Source organism: Podarcis gaigeae (genome assembly GCF_964106915.1).
Source record: "Podarcis gaigeae genome assembly, chromosome: 13".
Taxonomy (NCBI): Eukaryota; Metazoa; Chordata; class Lepidosauria; order Squamata; family Lacertidae; genus Podarcis; species Podarcis gaigeae.
This window is the reverse complement of record NC_139689.1, coordinates 37,279,316-37,302,781: the sequence shown is the minus strand read 5'-3', so window position 1 is coordinate 37,302,781 and position 23,466 is coordinate 37,279,316. Positions and strand designations below refer to the sequence as shown.

Here is a 23,466-nt window from a genome sequence, read left to right as displayed (position 1 = left end):
CAGGATTTGAACCATTCATGGATTCCCCCACCCCCGCATTCCATTTTCCTTCCCCCTCTTCCTCTCTCTCCCACCACCTTTTTCCGGTCATCCAGTATTCTGTGCCCACTGAGCTGGCTTAGCCTTACCAATACCTTCCACCTGCGTATGCCATTTTGTCTATATAGAAGTATCCACATTTGGAGGGCGGATGCACTGCTAGTTTATCACCAGTCTTCCCCCAAACTTGTACACGTGTGAGATTTTGCCCCAGGACTCCCATAAATCCCCCCTGGTTTTCTTTGGCTGTGAGCTCTGTCTGTTTTTCCACAGTTCTCACTAGTGGATATGGCAGAGGCAGAGGGAGGCAGTGCAAAACACAGTCTGAATGCTGTGAAAGCTTACTTGCAACAGCAGCTTTCTTTTTAATAAAAGACTTCTATATCCTGTGCTCCTTTTAAAAAAACAAAAAAAAGTCTAGCAACTCCTTCAGATTCCATTTCTTGCTGTCTCAAAAGCATGTGCTGGCAAATGACATGACAAGCTGTGAATGCATACTTTATTATACCACCAATATTCAGGACAGATAGATACAGTGCTTTTTTTCTTTAAAAAAATGTCTAGGGGTACTCTCATTTTCCTACTCCTATTGAAATACTGCCCCTCAATGAGGCCAGACTTAGATTCACAAAATGTTTAGGGGTATGCGTCCCCCCAGGAAAAAAAATCACTGGATAGATAGATAGATAGATAGATAGATAGATAAGCTTTGGCAAAAACTGGAAGAAACAAAGGGAAGGAAATCTTAAGACTACGGATGGGGAAACCTACGTTGGATTTAACCCCAGCCAGCACAACCAATGGTCATGGATGATGGGAGTTGTAGTCCTGCAACAGGAAGAGAACCACAGGTTCTGCACACTTGCATTAGGCAATGCTACCCAGTCACTTTTTCTGGTGCGCTGGACCCAAAATCCCAAGGCAGTCCCCCCTAATCCAGGCAGGTATGGCTTTTTGCGATTGCCGACACTGTTTTAAAACCATGGCTGTTGCTTGCAAAACAGAAAGATGGGGTGCTAATCCGTTGTGTTCAAGCAAGTTGGCGGGTTTCTTTAACTTTCTTAATGCACGTACAGTCATGATGGCTAAGTAATGTGCCGACAACGCCTGAAGGGAGGCAAAGGCTTAGCTAGCCAGCCTTAAAGGCTGTGCCAGTATATTGCGACTACAGTGCTTTCTAAGCAACTGGGACTTACCGTATTTTTTGCTGTATAAGACTCACTTTTTCCCTCCTAAAAAGTAAGGGGAAATGTGTGTGCATCTTACGGAGCAAATGCAGGCTGCTCAGCTATCCCAGAAGCCAGAACAGCAAGAGGGATCGCTGCTTTCACCGCGCAGCAATCCCTCTTGCTGTTCTGGCTTCTGAGATTCAGAATATTTTTTTTCTTGTTTTCCTCCTCCAAAAACTAGGTGCGTCTTGTGGTCCGGTGCGTCTTATAGAGCGAAAAATACGGTAGGTGGAAAGCAATGGGTGATGAGGGGGCCTGTTTCCCCTTTGAGGGAAATCAGGGAGTTTGATTCTCCCAATGTTTATGTCTTACGGTCGTCCATGAAACTTATTTCCATAGGTATGTAGTAGAAAGGGCCGTTGCAGTCACATCAAATCTTTGAGGGTGTTAAAATGTCTCAACACCCATTAAACAGCAGAAAAGTGTGCAGTGGTTTGTTTTTAAAAATGGGATTCTCTACCTGGCAAAAAGGGATTCAAGAGGAGGTTGTGGGTTTTTTGGTAAGGCTGTTTTATAGACGAGGTCAGACAGAGTGAACAGACTCGTTTTACTTGAGGAAATCTCTCCTCTGTTGGAAAAATCTTACCTCACGCTGGGAGGAACAGAGCCCTGAGGGTGAAGCTAAGGGTTGCTGTGGGCTTCCTTGCCTATGTCTCCCCTGCTGGCTACTCTCGGTGGGGCGGCCCCGTGCTGGAGGTCAGAGCGTGGAACGCTTTGGGGAGCAGCGCGATCACCACCCACGGGAAGATTGCATACTTCGCAAAACTCAGCCCGTACCAAAGAGCCACGTTCTGCGGCTGGGCCACGTCGCTCAGCAGCCGCAGGACCACGAGGGAAAGCGCGGCGCAGCAGAGCCTCTGGGACCAGCCGGGCCTCTCGCCTTTGAGCTGGGTGTAGTACGACGACTGAAAGGCCAGGCCAAGGCCGAGGGCAGTGGCCGTGTCGCGGCACAGGGACGAGAAGGGCCGTGTCTCCATGCGGATCCACTCTGGGTTCGTGCACCACTTGGTAGCGAGGCCGATGGACCTGGGAGGAGAGCAAGGAAGAGAAACAAGTAGGTCAGGCAGGCAGAGGGGAATGAAATTATGCAGGGCATACCAGAAGTGGATAGGGAAAAGAACTTTCTTTCTGCCTCTCTCATAATACTGGAGCTCTGGGCCACCTAATGAACCTGAATGCTGGAAGATTCAGGGCAGGCAAAAAGAAGAACTTCTTTGCATAGTGCATAGAATAGCTTAATATTCTTTAAAATGTGTTTGTGGGAAGGGGGGTTGTTATGTACTGAGTTGGATAGGATCCAAAAGGCAACAGTCTGATCGGTCCTAGAACAATAGGATTCAGAATGCAGCAGTCTGATTGGTCCTAGAACAATAGGATTCAGAATGCAGCAGTCTGATTGGTCTTAGAACAATAGGGTCCAGAATGCAGCAGTCTGATGGGTCCACAGGAGCCACCCAATCCAGCTCCAGGTGGAAGTTAATCTGCAACCTGATTGGCCTACAGGTGAATCCCAGAATTAGCCAATCACGTGGGGCCCATTGTGTAAATAATGTATATAAAGCAGACATCCTGGGGGAACTTCCATTCCTCCTCACCACTATGAGCTGAATAAAGAGCATGAAATCCACTCTTGACTCCGAGTATATTTCAGGGCTTATTATTTTGTTTTTGCTTTAACTGTTTAATTTTGTGCTTTTATCCTGTATTTTTAATCTTGCAAACCGCCCTGAAATCTTCGGGCAAAAGGCACTATATAAATGTAATTGAAAATGATAAGAACAACTCTACAATTCTGTTTTACGATTCTGCAGTTTTGGGGACTACAACTCCCATCATTCCTAGCCAGTGGTCAGGGATGATGGGAACTGTAGTCCAAAAACAGCTTTGGGGCCCAGGTTTGGGATGTAACACTGATGTAAGGGAACCAGCACCTGGGATAGAACTTAAGAGATAACCTAAGATTTCTGAAGCCAGGAAACTTGGTATCAGAGGGTGCGTTGTGCTTTTCTTCATCTCCATTTTGAGAAGCCAAGCTAAGCTGACATTTTGGAGACTATAGCCATATTTTGGGACGTTTTGAGGAGAAGTATTTTTAAGAGGCAGGAGAAATGGAGCAGTGTGGGGCGTTTAGAAAACCAGCTATGTGACCCCAAAATCCACCCGCCACCAGCTATGCAGGTATCCTTTTGCTAGGCAGATTGCACCTCCATGCACAACGCCAATGAGATGAAAGTTAACATGTGCAGGAAGGGTGTGGAATGTAGAGTCGGAGGCACAAAACAACAACCGCCATCGCTGGGGGAAAAAAGAGTCCACGTGGATGGCCCTGCAGCCCAGTGTCCCGTCTCCCTGGCGGAAGGAACTCACCAGCTGAGATCTACGCCGAGAGCAACCAACGCCCAATAGGTCACGATGCCGCTTAGCAGGAGAGACAGCGAAGCCCACATGAAGAAGCTGAGTTTCCTCTCTAGCGGGACTTGGGACTCTAGCAGCCAGCCCAGGATGATCGCTGGCAGGCAGTGAGAGACCCGGGGGGGGGGGGGGAGGAAGAGGAGAGAAGTGAGAAAAGGGGGAAATGCAACATAGAGCTCCCAATTCTATGGCTGGGTTCTCCTCATTGCCCTCCATATCTAAGCCAGGAGTCAGCAGATTTTAGGATCCCAGATTTTAGAACCCAGAGGACCCCCAACAGTAGCCAGATGCAAAGCAGTGGCTCAGGAAAGTGAAGAATTAAGAGGAAATAATATATATATATATATATATATATATATAATTTCTACCCTGCCCATGTGGCTGGGTTTCCCCAACCACTCTGGGTGGCTTCTAGCAAAATATTAAAATACAATAATTCATCAAATATTAAAAGCTTCCCTAAACAGGGCTGCCTTCAGATGTCTTCTAAAAGTCAGATAGTTGTTTATTTCCTTGACATCTAGTGGGAGGGTGTTCCACAGGGCGGGTGCCACTCCTGAGAAGGCCCTCTGCCTGGTTCCCTGTAACTTCGCTTCTCGCAGTGAGGGAACTGCCAGAAGACCCTCGGAGCTGGACCTCAGTGTCTGGGCTGAATAATGGGGGTGAAGACACTCCTTCAGGTATACTGGGCCATTTAGGGCTTTAAAAGTCAGCACCAACACTTGAATTGTGTTTGGAAACGTACTGGGAGCCAATGAAGATATTTCAGGACCAGTGTTATATGGTCTCGGCGGCTGCTCCTAGTCACCAGTCTAGCTGCCGCGTTCTGGATTAGTTGTAGTTTCTGGGTCACCTTCAAAGGTAACCCCACATAGAGCGCATTGCAGTAGTCCAAGCTGGAGATAACCAGAGCATGCACCACTCTGGCGAGACAGTCCACAGGCAGATAGGGTCTCAGCCTGCATACCAGATGGAGCTGGTAGACAGCTGCCCAGGACACAGAACTGACCCGCAGCTCCATGGACAGCTGTGAGTCCAAAATGACTCCCAGGCTGCGCACCTGCTCCTTCAGGGGCACCTGCTCCTTCAGGACCAGGGAGTCCTCCACACCCACCTGCCCCGTCCCCCCCAAAACAGTACTTCTGTCTTGTCAGGATTCAACCTCAATCTGTTAGCCGCCATCCATCCTCCAATGTCCCTCTGGGTTCCTGCCCACCTCCCCAGTACCAGAACTGGAGTTTACATACAGATCCTTTGGCACATGTACGCCTAACCCTTTTTGCCCCTCGAGCGTTCTTGATTTCAGCGGCCTGATTAAAGAGGGAAGGAAAAAGCTTTCTGCAATCACGACTGGGAAATCTTTAGATCTGAGGCAGAGGAGAAATTCTGAGATGTCCAAGGCCACCTCTTCCCTCATTCAGGATTGCCTCTGTGGTTCGTTTCTGAGCCTGGATACGGGGGGAACGTTCATCTCTAAACTGGACATAAAGCACTGTTAACGGTCCTCATGAAGACACAAAGCAAGGCCCTTCTGCAAAGGATGCTGGGATATCAAAGCACAGGCAGCAGAGATGGCTGCCGGCCGCCACAGTGTACCCACCTGTCAAGATGCCGCCAACGACTTGGTGGGGGAAATGAGCGAGGATGAAGATGCGAGAGAGGCCTACAGCCACCAAGAAGACGAGATAAGCTGTAAAGGGCCCGGCCTTCACGACCCAGCTGTAAGAGGCAAAAAAAAAAAGGGGGGGAGTGGGATTTTATTTATTTTTATTCAAATTTATTCAAATCCTGCAGGAAGCTCAAGGTTAGGGCTGGTGGGAGTTGTAGTCCAACAACATCTAGAGCAGGCATGGGCAAATTTGGCCCTCCAGATGTTTTGGGACTACAACTCCCATCATCCTTGACCACTGGTCCTGTTAGCTAGGGATGAGGGGAGTTGTAGTCCCAAAACATCTGGAGGGCCGAGTTTGCCTATGCCTGATCTAGAGGGCCAATTTTGACTACCTCTTGGCACATGCCACTGACCGACCCATCCAATATCAGCTCAGAAATTCACTGTAACTGTTTTGATTTTATGTACCAACATTAATAAATAAATAAATAAAATTAAAAAAAAATTATTTATACCCCGCCCTCCCAGGCTCAGGGTGGCTAACACCAATAAAATCACAGTAAAAACATAATTGGGGGGGGGCAATTTAAAATACAGGTTAAAATGCAATTTTATAAAGGATAATGTAAACAAATGTACAGTGGTACGTTGGGTTAAGTACTTAATTCGTTCCAGAGGTCTGTTCTTAACCTGAAACTGTTCTTAACCTGAAGCACCACTTTAGCTAATGGGGCCTCCTGCTGCTGCTGCACCGCCAGAGCACGATTTCTGTTCTCATCCTGAAGCAAAGTTCTTAACCCAAGGTACTATTTCTGGGTTAGCGGAGTCTGTAACCTGAAGCGTATGTAACTCAAGGTACCACTGTATATCTAAGTTTCTAACACTGGACCGCCAGTCGCTCCTAGGCTAACCTGCTTTGCAGGGTTGCTGTGAGGAGGGAAAAAAGAGAAGTGGAAAGACCCATGACCTCCTTGGCGGGAAGGCAAAATGCAAATGTAATAAACAAATAAATAAGGTATACAATGCTATTGTAAAGTAAGAAGTGAAGGGGAAAGGGAAGGAGGACTGGGAATGTGAGTGACCAAGATACGGAGACATACCTTTTGGAGTGCTGCGATATCCATGCGGTCAGAGCGGTCACCACTGGCCACAGAGCCGTGCCTGTGATCATGCAGTGGCCAGAGGGGCTTCCTGCAGAAAAAAAGGCATTGGATGAGGCGTTTTCCCCCCTCTGTCTTTCTCTCTTTTAATCAGCATGCTTGGGAGACTGCCCTGCTTTGCAACAGACGAACCACAGACAAGTCGACCTTTCGGCCCCTGCCAACTCTGTAACCCAAGGCATGGCCTGGGTGGGGTGGAGGGCTGGAGACAGGCCTGGTGGTCTATGTGGAGGTTCTCCCCCTTGCTCTGTTGGCAGCTGGTCTGGGGCGAATCAAACGCCAGCAGAGAATTACAGGAGGCGTTCCAGTGAAAACCACCAGCCCAGGCGATTTGAGAAAAGTCTCAGGCAAATTCCTGAAGGTCCACGGATACCTCAGAACCACGCAGCGCTTGGCCATCACAATGGAGCAAAGCAAACATGGGACATCCACAGAAACCTTTATTGAAACCTTTTTTTTAAATTAAAAAATAAACAAAACCAGCCTGGGACAGTCAGCCTGCTGGCTTCTCAAAAGTTTGCGCTGCCTCTTGAAACCGTCAGGCCTCAACTATTTGCCTCCCTCACAGCAGCTCTAAGTTTATTAACCAAGTACACAAACAAGCAGCTCCGTTCTACGTCAAGAGTTTGATCTTCCTGACAGATGTGGCATTCAATCTTCTCCACCGCAGGCCAACATTTCATTTTGCCGAGAGAGAGAGAGAGAGAGAGAGAGAGAGAGGGGGGGGGGGCAACTATTCCTGTCCAACAAGTGGGCATGGAATTTTTATTTCTTATTTGTAAATGTGCCAATAACTCAACTTGGTTCGAACCGCAAGGACATAATCTTTCTTCATTCGGGGCCCAACTAAGCTCCCTTTGAGGACCTCTTATTTATTTGCTTAAGCTCTTTTTCGGGCTTCTTGAGTTGTGGCATGTTTATCTCGCCATTCTTCCAAAGAAGGGATGAGGAACCTGTGGACTTCCAAGCAGAGACACCCCACCCTCACCCTGTCCTGTATTTTGGCAGAACAAAGGTGGCAACCCTACTTCAAATGTACAATACGGATGGGGTCCTGAGTTCAAGTGCTCGCCTGGTCATGAAGCCCACGAGCTGAGCAAACTCATTATCAATCTAATCAGTTTCACACAGTTGCTCTTCAATCAAGACGGGGAAGCGGGTGGAGCTTGCATGCCACCACGACATCTATAGATCAGGGATGACGATTCTGTGAGACCTTCAGATGTTGTTGAGCTCTACCTCCCATCAGTCCTAGCCAGCATGGCCCAATGGTCAGGGAAGCAAACCAAAAACCAAAAAGACCCCCACAGAAGCCATACTGATTCGCTATTTCAGCCACATTTCCCAGCTAAAGAGGCCGATAAGTAGACCTTTTTTGAGATGGCTCCAATAAGCAGAGTTTGAGGAGCCTAGAAGAATTTGCCAATGTTTACACAGCTAATAACTCTGTGCCTGGAAGGAGGCTTTAGAAAGAAATCAAACCTGCCTTCTGCTTGGATGTGCAAAGCTAATAGGCTAGCAGGCAACTGGCCTTCAAAGCAATTTATTTTGTGGAACCCCAACTAGCCCCTATGTGTCCTAAACCCCATGCCTCTGAGCCACAAAACAGCTGTACCAGCATTTTGCCAGGTGGGTGTGTGATATTTAATGCTAAGGATATCATATAACTTTAGAGCTGGAAGGACTTTTGGATCTCATCTAATCCAGATGTTGGGAACCTGTGGTCCTCCAGAGTTTTCTGAACTACAACTTCCATCAGCCCCACCTAATATGTCCAACATTCAGGGATGTTGGACAGTTGAATAACATTGGGAAGGCCACAGATTCTCCTTGCCCAGGGTAGACAATACTTACCTAGATGGACCAACGTCTGTCATGACATTAGGCAAAACAAAAAAAATTCCTTCCAGTAGCACCTTAAAGACCAACTAAGTCAGTTCTTGGTATGAGCTTTCATGTGCATGCACACTTCTTCATATACACTGCTTCCAGTGTATCTGAAGAAGTGTGCATGCACACGAAAGCTCATACCAAGAACTGACTTAGTTGGTCTTTAAGGTGCTACTGGAAGGATTTTTTTTTGTTTTGACTATGGCAGACCAACACGGCTACCTATCTGTAAATGACATTAGGCAGTTTCTTATGTTACCTGTTCCATTCATTATTATTATATTTTGTTTGTTTATATGCCGCCCATCTGACTGGGTTTGCCCAACCACTCTGGGTGACTTCCAACAAATTAAAACCTCAAGCCATGAGGTTGAAGGAACATGCGGAAATGGCTAAAATGACCAGAATAGTCAGAAATCAGGAAGACCAAAATTTTAATAAGGAATGGGGGAAATTTATAACTTATTTTAAAGACCATTGTAGACAATTAAAGTCATTAGTAGGATTGGAATATCACTTGTAGTTTAAGGCTGAATTCTGGACATAATAGAAGAAGTAAAGGGTTTGGATTATTATAAAAGTTGTGGGAGGAAATAATTAATAATAGGACCCACAAAGGGGAGGATGGAAGTCCAGGAGATTCCTTGGAATCTTGTTTTTATGATTTATGTTTCATATATCTCTGTAAAAATTTAATTTGAAAAACCAAATAAATAAATTTTAAAAATAAAAATAAAACATCAAACACAGTGAAACATCAAACATTAAAAACTTCCCTAAATAGGGCCGCCTTCAGATATCTTCCAAAGTCAGATAGTTGTTTATTTCCTTGACACCTGGTGGGAAGGTGTTCCACAGGGCGGGTGCCACCACTGAGAAGGCCCTCTGCCTGGTTTCCTGTAACCTCACTCCTCACAGTGAGGGAACTGCTGGAAGGCCCTCAGTGTCTGGGCTGAATAACAGGGGTGGAGAAACTCCTTAAGGTATGCAGAACTGAGGCCATTTAGGGCTCTAAAAGTCAGCACCAACACTTTGAATTGTGCTCGGAAACCTACCGGGAGCCAATATAGATCTTTTAGAACCGGTGTTACATGGTCCCGGCAGCCGCTCCTCCCAGTTATCAATCTGGCAGCTGCAATTTGGGTTAGTTGTAGTTTCTGAATCACTACCACATGACTGAGACAAGCAATGTGTGAGGGTCCTCAGTAGCGCGGCTTCAAGGTTTTTTTGGGGTCCTTGGGCAAGTTGTTCTCACTGCCCCATTCTTCCTTGTGTGGGTCTTTCTCCTCTTCTCCACTGATTTTGTTGCCACCCATTTGCTGACCTCACCTTCTGGCATCCAATCAGTGCCATCGCCCAAAGTGGACAAGGCACAGGGAGGTCGTTTTTGCTCCTCTCACTGCTCACTTGGGAGCGGGTGAGTGAATAGGCAGCAACAGCGAAGAATAACAGAGCGAGGAAGCTCCAAGGATTAGTAATGACCAGTTGGACCGTGGACCTCAACAGGTACACAACAATGCTGAACCATCACTATCGGCCTGGTTACTTATGGACAAAGGTGTGCTGGGCAGTTCTTTCCCCATCCCTATTTAATCCTCACAACAACCCTGTGAGGTGGGCTTTGCTGAGAGATAAGAGATAACTGACTTCATGCCTGAGTGGGGATTTGAACTCTGGTCTCCCAGGTCCTGGACTGACACTCTAACCACTAAACCACACCGGCTTTCTATGCTTTCTGCATTGCAGGCAGAGGAATTGCAGCATCTAATTCAACCTTTCATTTGTCCCCAAGACAGCAGGTGAACAAATCAAAAGATGCTGCCCTAGTATAACGTACTGAATTAAGTTGGTGGGACAGACTGCTTGCCTGTGTCTCAAAACTGATCGCCGCATGTAAGGAATTAAGGGCCCCAATCATTTTTCAACCACAAAAGCCCAGATTGACTGGCGTTTTGAACCTTCTCTCGAGCGACAGACCTGGCCCTGTTTCACAGCTTGCAGGGAACTGGCGGAGGGTGACTTCCTCCTTCCTTGAAAACCCAGACTCGTAGATCCACCAGAAAGGCCGTTCACCAAACAAAAACCTGCGGAGAGGGAGAACAAAATGTTAAGAGATAACAAGGGACAAGTGGATTCAATGCTTTCCGAGTTCCAGGAGCTTTTAAGTTTACTTTTCATTTTATTTGCTGCTCTTACTGTTGACAGATGTTTTGGACTGCTACTCCCATGATCCTCTGCATCCTCTAGTCATACTGAGTGGGACTGATGGGTGTTGTAGTCCAAAACATCTGGCGGGAACCTAGGTTGCAGAAGGCTGGCTGATGTGGCCGTTGTGAGCTTTTAAAACACACACGTATATAGCATTTTAGTAATTAGTATGGAAAATCCCTAAGAAGTGTAAAGTGGGATGTCGCTTATTTAAACAAATAAATGGAAGGCAGCAACTCCTGCATGTTATCTCCCTTTACGTACATGTACAAGCACTGCCAACCCTGGTACCATGGTAATATTTACTGAAATCAGTATTGCCATGGAAGGAGTGGCAGTTGTTAGAAGCTGGCGATGTGCGCCAGGCCACCTGGTGGGTGTCTTACCTCACCATCCCATTCTGGCCGAAGTACTGTAGCTCCAAGGCCTAATCAGCGTCCTCAAAACTGAGAGAACCGAACTTTGTTAAGGAATCGAAATTAACAAAAACGAACCAAAAGTCCCCAATTAAGGTGAAGTGACTTTAGAGCACTGATTTGCAGCTGCCGTTCTGATTTCCCACAATGCCCTGGACATAACGTGGCTTCAGGGGATTGTGGGAAATTAAAATGGCAGCTGCCCACTACTAATTAGAGGGCGGTTTTGAAAAGAGGCCCAGGAGACAGTGTCAGAAACAGGCCCTGCTTTTAGGGATGCCTTTAGCCTACTAACATCAGAAGAGGGGGTGGCAGCTATGCAGTTAACTTTTCCTGAGGTGTGGCGCACTTTCAAGAGCAGCTGGGACCTATGGACAACTGGCCTTGAATGATGGCAGCTTTTCCAACCTTTTCCTGAGACCAAGAGTGAGTCCCAATGGTTATTAAAGCCTGGGACGTTTGTTTTGTGACCTTTCTCCTCTCACCATTTAGAGACTAAGTTGAGCCATTCCGAGATCAAACCCAGCCAAAGGACTTTGACTCCAACCTTCCGGTCGAGCAGGAAATAAGCGAGAGGGAAATAAATGATGACGACGCTCTTTGGGTCACCCATGAAGGTCATCCAAAGCCAAAAATCCTCCAGTCCAGGCAGGCTCATCTGAAGCACCTCTGCAAACCAGATTCCAGAGGTGTAGAATACGTCCATAGTGGTGAAGCTGGAAAAGATGGTGAGACTGGTTAGGATACAGGAAATGCTTACTGCAAAATCTTGGTGAGCTGGTGCCTTGATGCTGCAAATGGGGTCCATCCCATTGCCACGAACATGCTTAGTAGTCTGCCATGCCTGACTCAGAGGGACTGATGAAGTTGGGTGTCATCAGCATATCATCACACCTCACTCCAAATACCTGAAGATCTTCCCCAGATCTACATTCCTGTAGATCAGGAATGGACCTGTGGCCTTCCAGCTGTTGTTGAACTCCCAACACCCATCATCCCCAAGCCAGTGTTAGAAACTCAGGTATATAAACTAGGTGCCAAATGGCTCCTTAAACCAAGGTTATAGTCACCAAAGTCACCAAGGTTATAGTCACCAAAATGGAATGTCTTATAAAAGAATGGAAACGGTTTATTGAATATTTACAATTATTGTATTGAATATTTACAATTAAACTGTAAACAGATAAGAGAATTGGCAGGATCATTGTAATAATCTGCAGTTTTATAAGAGTATATATTTAAAATAGATGAATAAATGAGCAAATTAAGTTAATTTGGATATGCAGAAAATATTAAAAAATAAATTTAAGGAACCGTAGAAAGAGGAGGAAGATGAGCTTTTAAAACAACTGTAAAATTATTGAAATGTATTAAAACTGAAAATCATAAAAAAGACAAAACAAAATGGAATGTCTAGTTGCCATTTTCTGGGCAAGATGGCTCTGAAGTCTTGTTTTTCAAATGATGGAGTAACTGTGATTTGATTCTCAGTTAGACATATGGCTAGTTCAGAGATCTAACTTGAGCTAGGTTAAGAACTCAGAGAACTTAAAAAAAGAAAAGCCACTTGATCCAGGGGCAGTCTACATATATATTGGCCTATTCTGACCTCTTTTTGTTAATGGGGACATGGACTGTTCATGACATAAGAATATTCTCCACATCTGTGAGCAGGGCAGTGGGGTGGGATAAGTGAAGACAAGCTGCAACAATTAAGTATAGTGTCGTTTACTGCTGCTGCTCAGGCTGCACAGAAAAAGCATTTTGGTTCCTGAAATTTATTCTGATTGTGCAGATAAAACATAACAGATAGAATTCTGCAGTATTAGTGTGCGACAACAGTCAAGATTCAATGATTCCCCAGGCATGCACTGGCTATAAGCTCCACGGGTGAATGGTGCCTTGGGGTGCATTCTCTCTTTGGGGTGGAGGGGGGGCAGCTCAGAGACCACGAGTTGCCCAGAGGACTCTCAAGGAGAGGAGGCTGAGCGAACCCTCCACAAGGGAGGGTGTTCGAAAAAGGGTGAGGGGCGGCTTGCTCTGCAGACAAGGGGTGACATAACTGGGCTTCTGATCCCCAAAGGGTGTGACACAGAAAGAACATAGTTGGTTAAAGGAGCGGTGGACTCAAGAAGTTTGAAAACCTCTGGCCAGGGCTAGATTTAGGTTTGATGAGGCCCTACGCTACTGAAGGTAATGGGGCCTTTTATATGTCCAGCTGTCCTATGTCAACAACAAATTGTCACTGTTTTTTGTGTTGAATATATGCTATATGGTAATTTATGGACCTAATAGGTCCATACACAAAACAAAACACTGTTGCTGTATGTAGGTTTCCTTTTATTTGTTTTTTATCTTATATTTTGGAAATGTACATCCAGGTTTTTTTTTCTTTAAATTTTTTTGGGGCCCCCAAGAGAGTGGGGCCCTAAGCTATAGCTTGCTTAGCTGATATGTAAATCCGGCACTCCCTCTGGCCTAAACTTAAGCAACAAAGCGAGAGCAGCCGCCAGTAAGGAAACCAGAGACTTCCTGGTCCGTTATGGGCTCTTAGCAGCCACTATTCTAGTCCAACCCCGGTGGCTTCCTGCAAAGGATGCTGGAAATAGAAACATAGCAATGGCCAGGAGTCTTCACAGACGCCCCCTTAACCTCCTGGCACAACTACAACTCCCAAAATTCGTAGGAAAAAGCGGCGAACCCACAAGCCCCCAAAATACTCTTTAATGGGTGCCAGGAGTTACATTTGTTGTAAACTTAACATGGCTGGGTTTTGCCCCCACTCCATGTTCCCCCAAAGCCTTGGGCCGGTGATGTTAGGAAACATTCATATAATCGATTGCACTTTTCAAAAAGCTCAGCCTCATTGCTTCCATTAAAAGGATGCGTTTGCAAACCATTTTGGCTACCTAGACTGGGAAGCGAAAGTTCCCTCTCCCTTTTTTGCTCTTTTCCCTTCCTCCCCCAGCAGCCCTTTCCCTTATAGCTCTCCGCTGCCTCTCCCGACCCTCCTGGCTCGCCCCTTCCCACCACCATCGCACTTCCCATCCGCTCCACGCCCACTCCCATTACCTGCAATTGCCGGGATCCGCTTTGCCCACGACTTTGAATGGAAAAACTACATTTCCCAGAAACCTCAGAGGCACGGAGGACCCGGCATCCGGCTTGGTTACCGGGCGGGGTAAGGGACATTCCTCCGAACTCTCACGCTGGCCTCTTCAGGGCTCGCGGGGTTTAGGCTCGTTTTATCTCGCATCATGCATTATTTTCTGGTGTGTCTAGACCGCTCTGTGCATCGTTTACGTAATAAATAAATAAATAAATAAATAAATAAATAAATAAATAAATAAATAAATAAATACATACATACATACATACATACATACATACATACATACATACTGATGGCAGGAGCATTTTATTAAAATGCGATTTGAAATGACTACAGGTGTCCGCCCCCCCCCCATCTGTATTGGATGGGCTGCATGTTTATACAGTATATAGAGCAGCCTGCGTGAGCAATGCAATAGGTTTGAAGCGAAGGTGGGTAAGGCACATAGAAGATTTAGTTACTGTAACAACAACAAAATCCAGTTACAGATAGGTAGCCGTGTTGGTCTGCCATAGTCAAAACAAAAAAAATTCCTTCCAGTAGCACCTGAAAGACCAACTAAGTTAGTTCTTGGTATGAGCTTTCGTGCGCATGCACACTTCTTCAGATACCAGTATCTGAAGAAGTGTGCATGCACACGAAAGCTCATACCAAGAACTAACTTAGTTGGTCTTTCAGGTGCTACTGGAAGGAATTTTTTTTGTTTTAACAACAAAATCATTTATATACTGCCCTCCCCAGCCAAAGCCGGGCTCAGAGCGGCTAACAACAGTAAAATAATACAGCATTCTAAAATCAATTCATTATAAGAATTCTTTTTTTAAAAAAATAATTTTTTTATTGGTTTTCCAATTTTATCAACAAAACAACACCAAACAATACAGACTACAACACAAACAAAAACATAAATTTTAGTTTCTTAGCCTCATTTTCGTAAGCCTCTTTTCACGGACTTCCCCATACCTTCCCCTTTTTGCATCCTAATTTTACAATTTTTCAGCAACTTTTTTAGTCAATTAAAATTTAACTTATTCTCCTTTTCGATATCACATTAAATCAAAAAGAATAAATATAGCTGTAATTATACATCTTCCTTTCCCTTAACACTTTAACACTCCTCAATTTTGTAGCGGTTTTTCAGATATACTTTAAACTTCTTCCAATCTTCCTCCACAGTTTCTTTCTCCTGGTCACGGATTCTGCCAGTCATTTCTGCCAGTCCCATAAAATCGATCACTTTGCCTGCCATTCTTCCAGCGTGGGTAGCTCTTGTGTCTTCCAATATTTTGCTAGTAGAATCCTTGCTGCCGTTGTGGAGTACATAAAAAAGATCCTGTCCCTCCTTGGCACCAATTGGCCCACCATACCCAAAAGAAATGCCTCTGGTTTCTTGTGAAAAGTACATTTAAGTACTTTCTTAATTTCATTATAAATCATTTCCCAGAAGGCTTTAATCTTCGGGCAGGTCCACCAAAGGTGATAGAAGGTTCCTTCAGTTTCATTACATTTCCAGCATTTATTATTGGGCAAATGATAAATCTTAGCAAGCTTGACTGGGGTCATGTACCACCTATAAATCATTTTCATAATGTTTTCTCTTAAGGCATTACAAGCCGTAAATTTTATACCTGTGGTCCACAACTGTTCCCAATCAGCAAACATAATATCATGTCCTAAGTCCTGTGCCCATCTAACCATTGCTGATTTAACAGTTTCATCAATTGTATTCCACTTCAACAGCAAATTATACATCTTTGATAGGTTCTTAATATTGGATTCTAACAATTCAGTTTCTAATTTCGATTTTTCCACCTGGAACCCAATTTTCCTGTCTTGTTTAAAAGCCTCCATTATTTGGTAATAATGGAGCCAATCTCGTACCTTGGACTTTATCTTCTCAAAGCTCTGTAATTTGAGTTCGCCACTTTCTATTTCTAAAATCTCAGAATATTTTGGCCAATTAGTTCTCGTAATAAGTTTCTTCACCTCTTTAGCCTCCATTGGTGATAACCACCTGGGGGTTTTGTTTTCCAACAAATCCTTATACCGAGTCCAAACATTATACAGTGCTTTCCTAACAATATGGTTTTTGAAACCCTTGTGCACTTTAACCTTGCCATACCAGATATATGCATGCCAACCAAACATGTTATTAAAACCTTCCAAATCCAGAATGTCTGCATTTTCAAGTAGTAGCCAGTCTTTCAACCAGCAGAAAGCTGCTGATTCATAGTACAGTCTTAAGTCTGGCAGGGCAAATCCCCCTCTTTCTTTTGAATCAGTAAGTATCTTAAAGTTTATTCTGGGCTTTTTGCCCTGCCAGACAAATTTAGATATATCTTTCTGCCACTTCTTGAAACAATTCAATTTATCTACAATTTGTAATGTCTGAAACAAAAATAACATTCTGGGCAATACATTCATTTTAATCACTGCAATTCATCCTAGCAAGGTAAGCTTCAAGTTCGGCCATATTTCTAGATCTTTCTTAATCTCAGTCCAACATTTATCATAATTGTCTTTAAATAGATTCACATTTTTAGATGTCATATTAATTCCCAGGTATTTCACTTTTTTTACCATAATTAATCCAGTTTCCTCTTGAAACCTCTCTCTTTCCATGTTTGTTAAATTTTTTTCCAAAACCTTGGTTTTTTGTTTGTTCAACTTAAATCCTGCAACCTGACCAAAAACTTGAATTAATTCTAAAACTCTTTTTGTACTAGCGTCTGGCTCCTGTAGGGTCAAAACTAAGTCATCTGCAAAAGCCTTCAGTTTGTACTCTCTGGCTCCGACCTGAACCCCTTTCACCAGCTGGTCTCCCCTTATCATGTTTAACAAAACCTCCAGGACTAGTATAAAAAGTAACGGGGAGATTGGGCATCCCTGCCGTGTCCCTTTTTCTATAAGAAGTTCATTCATAACCACATTATTTACAATTAATTTTGCCTTTTGTTACGAATATATTGCACCTATACCATTTTCAAATCTTTGGCCTACCCCCATCCCATGGAGATTCTTCTTCATAAAATTCCAAGAAATATTGTCAAAGGCTTTCTCCGCGTCCACAAAAATCAAAACTGCCTTTGTATTGCTATTAACTGTCAGCATTTCTATTATGTCAATTATGTTCCTTAGATTATCCGATAGGTGTCTACCCAGGAGAAAGCCTGCCTGGTCCTTATGAATCTCCTCCACCAACACTTTCTTCAATCTTTTTGCCAAAATGTCTGCAAATATTTTGTAATCCACATTCAATAAAGATATAGGGCGGTAGTTCTTGATCTGTTTTTTATCAACTTCAGTCTTTGGTATAAGTGTAATAAAAGCTTCTTTCCACGATTCAGGTGCCTTCCTCCCCTCTAATATTTCATTACAAACCTCCTTAAGCGGCTGTATTAACCATTCCTTTAGCGCTTTGTAGTATCTGGAGGTTAGTCCATCTGGTCCTGGAGATTTCCCTAGTTTCATATTCTGAATGGCACCCTCTATTTCTTGCTCAGTTATTTTCTCATTCAAAGTCTGCACACTCTGTTGCAAATTTTTTTGTAATCCATATTTCTTAAGGAAATATTCTATTTCTCCTTCATTTTCTGGCCCTTGTGCATAAAGTCTTCTGAAATAACTCTGGAAGCAGTTGCTAATCTCATTTGGCTTAGAAATGTTCTTTCCGTCCATCTCCAAGCTTGTAACAGTGTTCAATTTCTGTCTCTTCTTCAGTTGCCATGATAGAAGTTTCCCACATTTGTCTGCTGATTCAAATGTCCTTTGTCTCATTTGCTTTATCTTCCATTCTATCTCCTGATTCATCAGTTCCATATATTGCATCTGGTAAAACTTAATTTCTCTCAAAATCTCATGAGACTTTGGTTTAGACCTCAATTTCTTTTCACCTTCTTTTATTTTTTCCAAAATCTTGTCTTTCTTCTCATTTTGTTTCCTCTTTTTCAAAGAATTCTGCTGTATTAGGAAACCTCGCATCACTGCCTTGCTTGCGTCCCAGATCACTCTTTTCTCCACTTCTGTCCTCAGATTTATCTCAAAATAGTCCCTCAAGGTTTTTTGGGCCTTTTTGTAAACTTCTGGATCTCTAAATAGGGTGTCATTCGTTCTCCATCTGAAAGAACCAGCTGTTGTTACCTTCATTTCCATCTTTACCGCGTTATGGTCGGAGCGTGTCTTTGGGCAGATTTCCACTTTTTTATCATTGGAGCCATTCCACTAGTAATCCATATTATAAGAATTCTAAGGTCTCAAAAATAAATTATCATTAAGTGCACAAGGTAAAACACACATAAACATAGGTATATAAACCATATATCTGAAATAGTACAGGAGAGCAATCCTGAAGCTATCTTGATTCTTGTTTAGTCGTGTCCGACTCTTCGTGACCCCATGGACCAGAGCACGCCAGGCACTCCTGTCTTCCACTACCTCCCGCAGTTCGTGATTCTTAATGACCCCAAATATTTTCTCTGCAGAAGGGGAAACCTTTTCCCAGCATTTATTTTCACTTACAAATCCTGCCTTAAGGGTATATTTTGTGTCTGAATAGGGTGTGCCTGTGATGTGAATTCAGTAACTTAAGGTATTTAACATCTCAGAAGAATTATCACACTGGCCAGGTGTGACCATTATCAGGCATCTTGTCAGACAGGAGACAAGACACACTCTCAAATTTATGTTCTCTTTCTGTGTATGATGCCTCTTGGGTGGTCTTTGGCTAAGGGGCTGGGCAATTTCTAAAGTCGTTGAAAGTTATTGGATACCTTTGTTCTGGGTCCTCACCCCCTTGCAAGGGGTGGAGATGCTGTTGCAACAGAAAATAAAGATCTTCCTTGCTTTCCCTGGATCCTGCCTCCACTCAATTTTCTCTGATCAATGCTTTATTATATTGCATTTAATAGTTTTTATTTTTCCTTCTGCCTGTTTTGCCTGTTTTGCTTTAACTGTACCATTTTGGTGCCTTCTAGGAATTGGTGCGCGCGGGCAAAGAAGCAGGATTTAACCTGTGCACCCATCACATTCGGCCTTTCCTTGGATCTACTTCCAAGCAAACATGGTTAGGATTGTACCGTTACTCTATAACTGTGCATAGAAGAAAGGCCTCTGGTATCATGATAAGAATTCTAAGGTCTCAAAAATAACATGTTCATAAGTGCACAAGGTAAACACACATGTGTAAGTAGATAAACCACATCTGAAATAGTACAGGAGAGCAATCCTGAAGCCATCTTGGCTCTCCTAAAAACTCTAAATGTTTCCTCTGCAAATAAAGTATATTTGGGAAACCTTTCCCAATAGCCCTTTCATTTACAAATAGTCAAGTCAAGTTTATTAAATTTGTGAGGTCCATGCCTTTACACAAAATACCATAAAACATTATTAAAAGATAAACAATAAAATTATAAAAATAAGCTAAAATTCAAGCCTTGCTGTCACAGCAAGGAAACTACCCAAAAAAACCCCACCATTCAAGAAAGAAGATACAGCAACAGGTTAGGAGAGCAATGGGAGGGACCTCCCCTTTTCATCCAGGAACCATACTCTAGTTTTCATAGCCTTCACCACAAAGACCGTTACCACGTGAGAAATCCGTGGATCAGCGTCCACCAGTAAAAACTTTACTTGGTCCTCAGAGTTGACTATTGATTTGGGAATGGTTTGTAACATCGCATCCCTGAAGGCCGAATAGATGGGACAATACAACATGTAATGTGTGAGATTCTCTTTGGTTCTCATATGACAAGGACATATACGCTGCTCTACTGGGATTCTTGCATATCTGCCTGACAGATAGGCCGTAGGAATGGTTTGAAAACAGGCCATGGTGAAAGCTCTCCGAAGGGTGGGATTGGTGATATTCGCCAAGTAATTGGCGCAGGTTTTGACTGTTTTCAGTCGGGGAAACCAGTGAGAGGACCCTGGGTTCTGTATTTTTGTGATATCTAAGAGAGCGTCTCTCTCCAGGATCCATTCCCGAACTTTGTCCGGGCTCCACAGTTTTAGAATATTAAACTCCGGAAGGGTGTATCTAACCAGGATCTCAGATAGGTTTTGACGCCAAGTGGTGTTCTTTTGAAGAGATACAAAGGCTTGTTTGGCCAATAAGATGTTTGAAGTGTTTGCAAGGTTGATGTAGAATCGTAGGAATCTTAAGTGGGCCCTGGCAGACACAGAGGGTAATCCAAACTCCACCCTCAAAAAAGCTGCTGGGGTTCCCTGAGGAAGGCCTAGAATCCTCTTGAGATAATAATTTTGCAAAATTTCAAGCCGTTCCAACAGCCTCTGGTTCCACCCCCAGAGTTCTATCCCATATAACATCTGGGGAATAGCTTTCCCAACAAAAGCTCTTAATGCCGGGATCACCAATTGACCTCCCCGGGTATGGAAGAAACTAAGCAGGACACCAATTGTTCTTCATGTTAGGATGGTTACAGCCTTAAAGTGGGCTAACCAACTAGATGTAGCCTGGAATGTAACACCCAGAAATTTAAAAAAAGGGCACTGTTCAATCACATGTTCGTCTAAAGACCATCTAAAGGCGTGGCGAGCTCTACTGAACACCACAATTTTTGTTTTGTCATAGTTTATCTTTAGTGAGTTATGGGAACAGTAGGCTGCGATCCCCTCCAGCATGCTGCGTAAGCCTCTTCGGGTGAGTGCCATTAAAGTCATGTCATCGGCATAAAGCAATATATTAAGACGTATACCTTCAAGGGCTGGAGCCGATGACTTGTACTTTGCCATGTACTGGACAATGTCGTTTATATAGAAGTTAAAAAGAAATGGGGCTAGCAGGCATCCCTGTTTGACCCCTTTCCCCAATGGCAGTGGGTCCGTAAGAATTCCCGATGGGCCAGTTCTGATTTTGACTGTAGTATCTGTGTGTAACTCTCTGAGGATTTTTAAAAGCCGTCTATCAATGTCCGTTTCATATAATTTTTTTCATAGTCTATCTCTACAGATTGAGTCAAAGGCAGATGTCAAGTCAACGAAGGCCACAAAGAGTCTGCTCTTATACGCTTTTGCATATTTAGCTACCAGGGTCTGTAGTACCATACAGTGACCTATCGTATTGTGGCCCTTTCTAAATCCTGCCTGTTCCTGGTTGAACAGGTTAGAATGGTCCGCCCAGTCTACCAACTTGTTTAATAAGTACCGGGTATAAAGTTTGTATGCGATGTCCAGAAGGCTTACAGGGCGGTAGTTTGCTGGATCTTGAATATCTCCCTTCTTGTAGATAGGGGCTACCACACTTAGTTTCCAGTTTGCTGGAATTTTACATGTGTTGTTTATTGCCGTAAAAAGTTTGGCCAAAAAGATGGCCCACCATTGGGCATTTGATTTAAATACCTCAGGGGGGATCATATCCTCACCAGGAGCTTTGCCATTTTTTAATGTTTTAATTAGCTGTAGGCACTCTAATTCCGTAACAGGATCCCAACTAGCTAGATGATCGTTCTTCAATGGGAGGGACGGACTCGAATTAGCAGTATTTGAGGGTGTGTATAGCTGGGAAAAGTGTTGAAACCACACATCGGATGGAATGCTGTTGTTTACAATTTTTCCTTTGGATGAGACTCCCTGTGCTACTATTGCCCAAAATTTTCTATCGTCTCTCAATTTAATTGCCTTATCAAGTGCCTCCCATTGTTCCTTCCTATAAAGGGATTTCTTGAGTTTTAAGGTGTTTTTATAGTAAGAGCGCCATCTGTGGAAATTTACCATAGATGCCAGAGTCCTCTCCTGTTTTACCTTGTTTTGTTGTTTCCTAAGCAGGGATCTTAGCTTCCGGCAGTCTTTGTCAAACCAGACCCCCGATTTGTTATATTGTTTGGGAGGCCTGGTGTTTATAAGTAATGGAAAAAGAGACTCTGAGACCCGCTGATATAGTGAAAAAGGATCAAAGTTAGGTAAAAGACACTGGTCTCTCAGAACCAATAAGTAGAGTGCAGGTGTTGTTTAATTTTAAGCTCCAGCTCGCTGTTCCACTGGACACAGTGCCGGTTCCTGTCCCCCGAAGAAGTGGGTTCTCCCACACAGCCCTTAATACCTCAAACAACAACACACCAGGTTGATCTTGCCATGCCGATGAGTAGGAACGGTTCAATCTTTGTGGACGCCTCAGGATCCTTAGATGACATTCAGGTGGAGGATTGAAAGACAGATACAGCGAGGGAACACCATGCCAGGGAAACAAAACTCACTAGGCTAGTACCTACCATAAATGATCTTAACAGCTCACTCCACCTCTACAAAAACATTCATTCCATCATCCTAAAGAACAAACGGAGGAGTCTACCTTTGTTCCCCTCACCACCATATTTCCACATTTTATCGTGGAATGTGGCGGGCTGGCTGTCTAAGCAGGGCAATGCTGATTTTCTGGATTTCCTCTCAAAATTCCAGATTATTTGTTTACAAGAGACCTGGTGCCTAGACTCTCATCTCCCTTACTTACAGGGCTATGTGGCTTTTGTTACCCCTGCGAAAAAACTAAATAACCATGGCCGACCTAGTGGCGGTTTGGTCACTTTTATTCCTATAGAGCAAGGGTACAGGGTGCGACAACTGCAGTGGATGAAGAGCAACAATTTTCAGATTTTACTTATCTCCAATAACACAGGAGGAGATTTTCTATGTTTCAACGTCTATATTCCCCCCGTGTGTACTTCCTCTCAGTCAACACAAATCTGGGAAGATTTGGAGTCATGCTTGGAGAAGGCCAAAATAGAATTTCCTGACTGGAACATCCTGCTGGCAGGTGACTTTAATGCTAGGATAGGCAGCGACATCAATTCGTATGGCTCCAAAACCCAGTTTTTACCAGAGGCAGACTGGTTTATCCCTTGGAGTTCTGATGATAAGGTCCTGAATAAGGCAGATAGTACATTACTGGAGATTGCCTTTAAGCATAATTTGTACAACCTGCATGGTACTTACATGGATAGGTCAGGAGGTTTCTTTTCTTTTATTGGCCCTCATGGTGCAAGTGTGATTGACCATATCCTGGTCTCTCCAACAATTTTGGAGAGGGCACAGGGTCTCAGCACTTTTAACAGAACTGAGAGCAACCATCTTCCTAGAGCAATCTCACTAACTCCCCTCGAATCATTTACAAATAGTTCAAATCCTGTCTTGAGGGTGTGTTGAATAGGGCAAGCCTGTGACCTGGATTCAAGAACTGAGGTATTTACCATGTCAAAAGGATGGCCACACTGGCCAGGTAATGCAATCAGTGACCATTATCTTGTCAGACAGGAGACAAGACACACCCTCAAATTTCTGTTGTAGACCATCTCTTTCGGTGTATGATGCCTTTTGAGTGGTCTTTTGTTAAGGGTTTGGGCGATGTCTAAAGTCTTTAAAGGTTCTTGCACACTTT

At 43.9% G+C, this 23,466-nt stretch overlaps 1 protein-coding gene across 1 annotated transcript; it reads right to left on the bottom strand.

The window, feature by feature from the left end:
* Nucleotides 1-516: 516 nt before the first annotated feature.
* On the bottom strand, nucleotides 517-14,222 carry G6PC3 (glucose-6-phosphatase catalytic subunit 3; the record flags this gene model as incomplete). Its single annotated transcript, XM_083709680.1, is given in 8 exon segments — nucleotides 517-2,294; nucleotides 3,636-3,777; nucleotides 5,281-5,399; nucleotides 6,393-6,483; nucleotides 10,320-10,426; nucleotides 11,452-11,682; nucleotides 14,039-14,169; nucleotides 14,172-14,222. Coding segments are annotated over 8 exon segments (1,233 nt in total). The 3' UTR covers nucleotides 517-1,933.
* Between the last annotated feature and the right edge of the window lie 9,244 nt (nucleotides 14,223-23,466).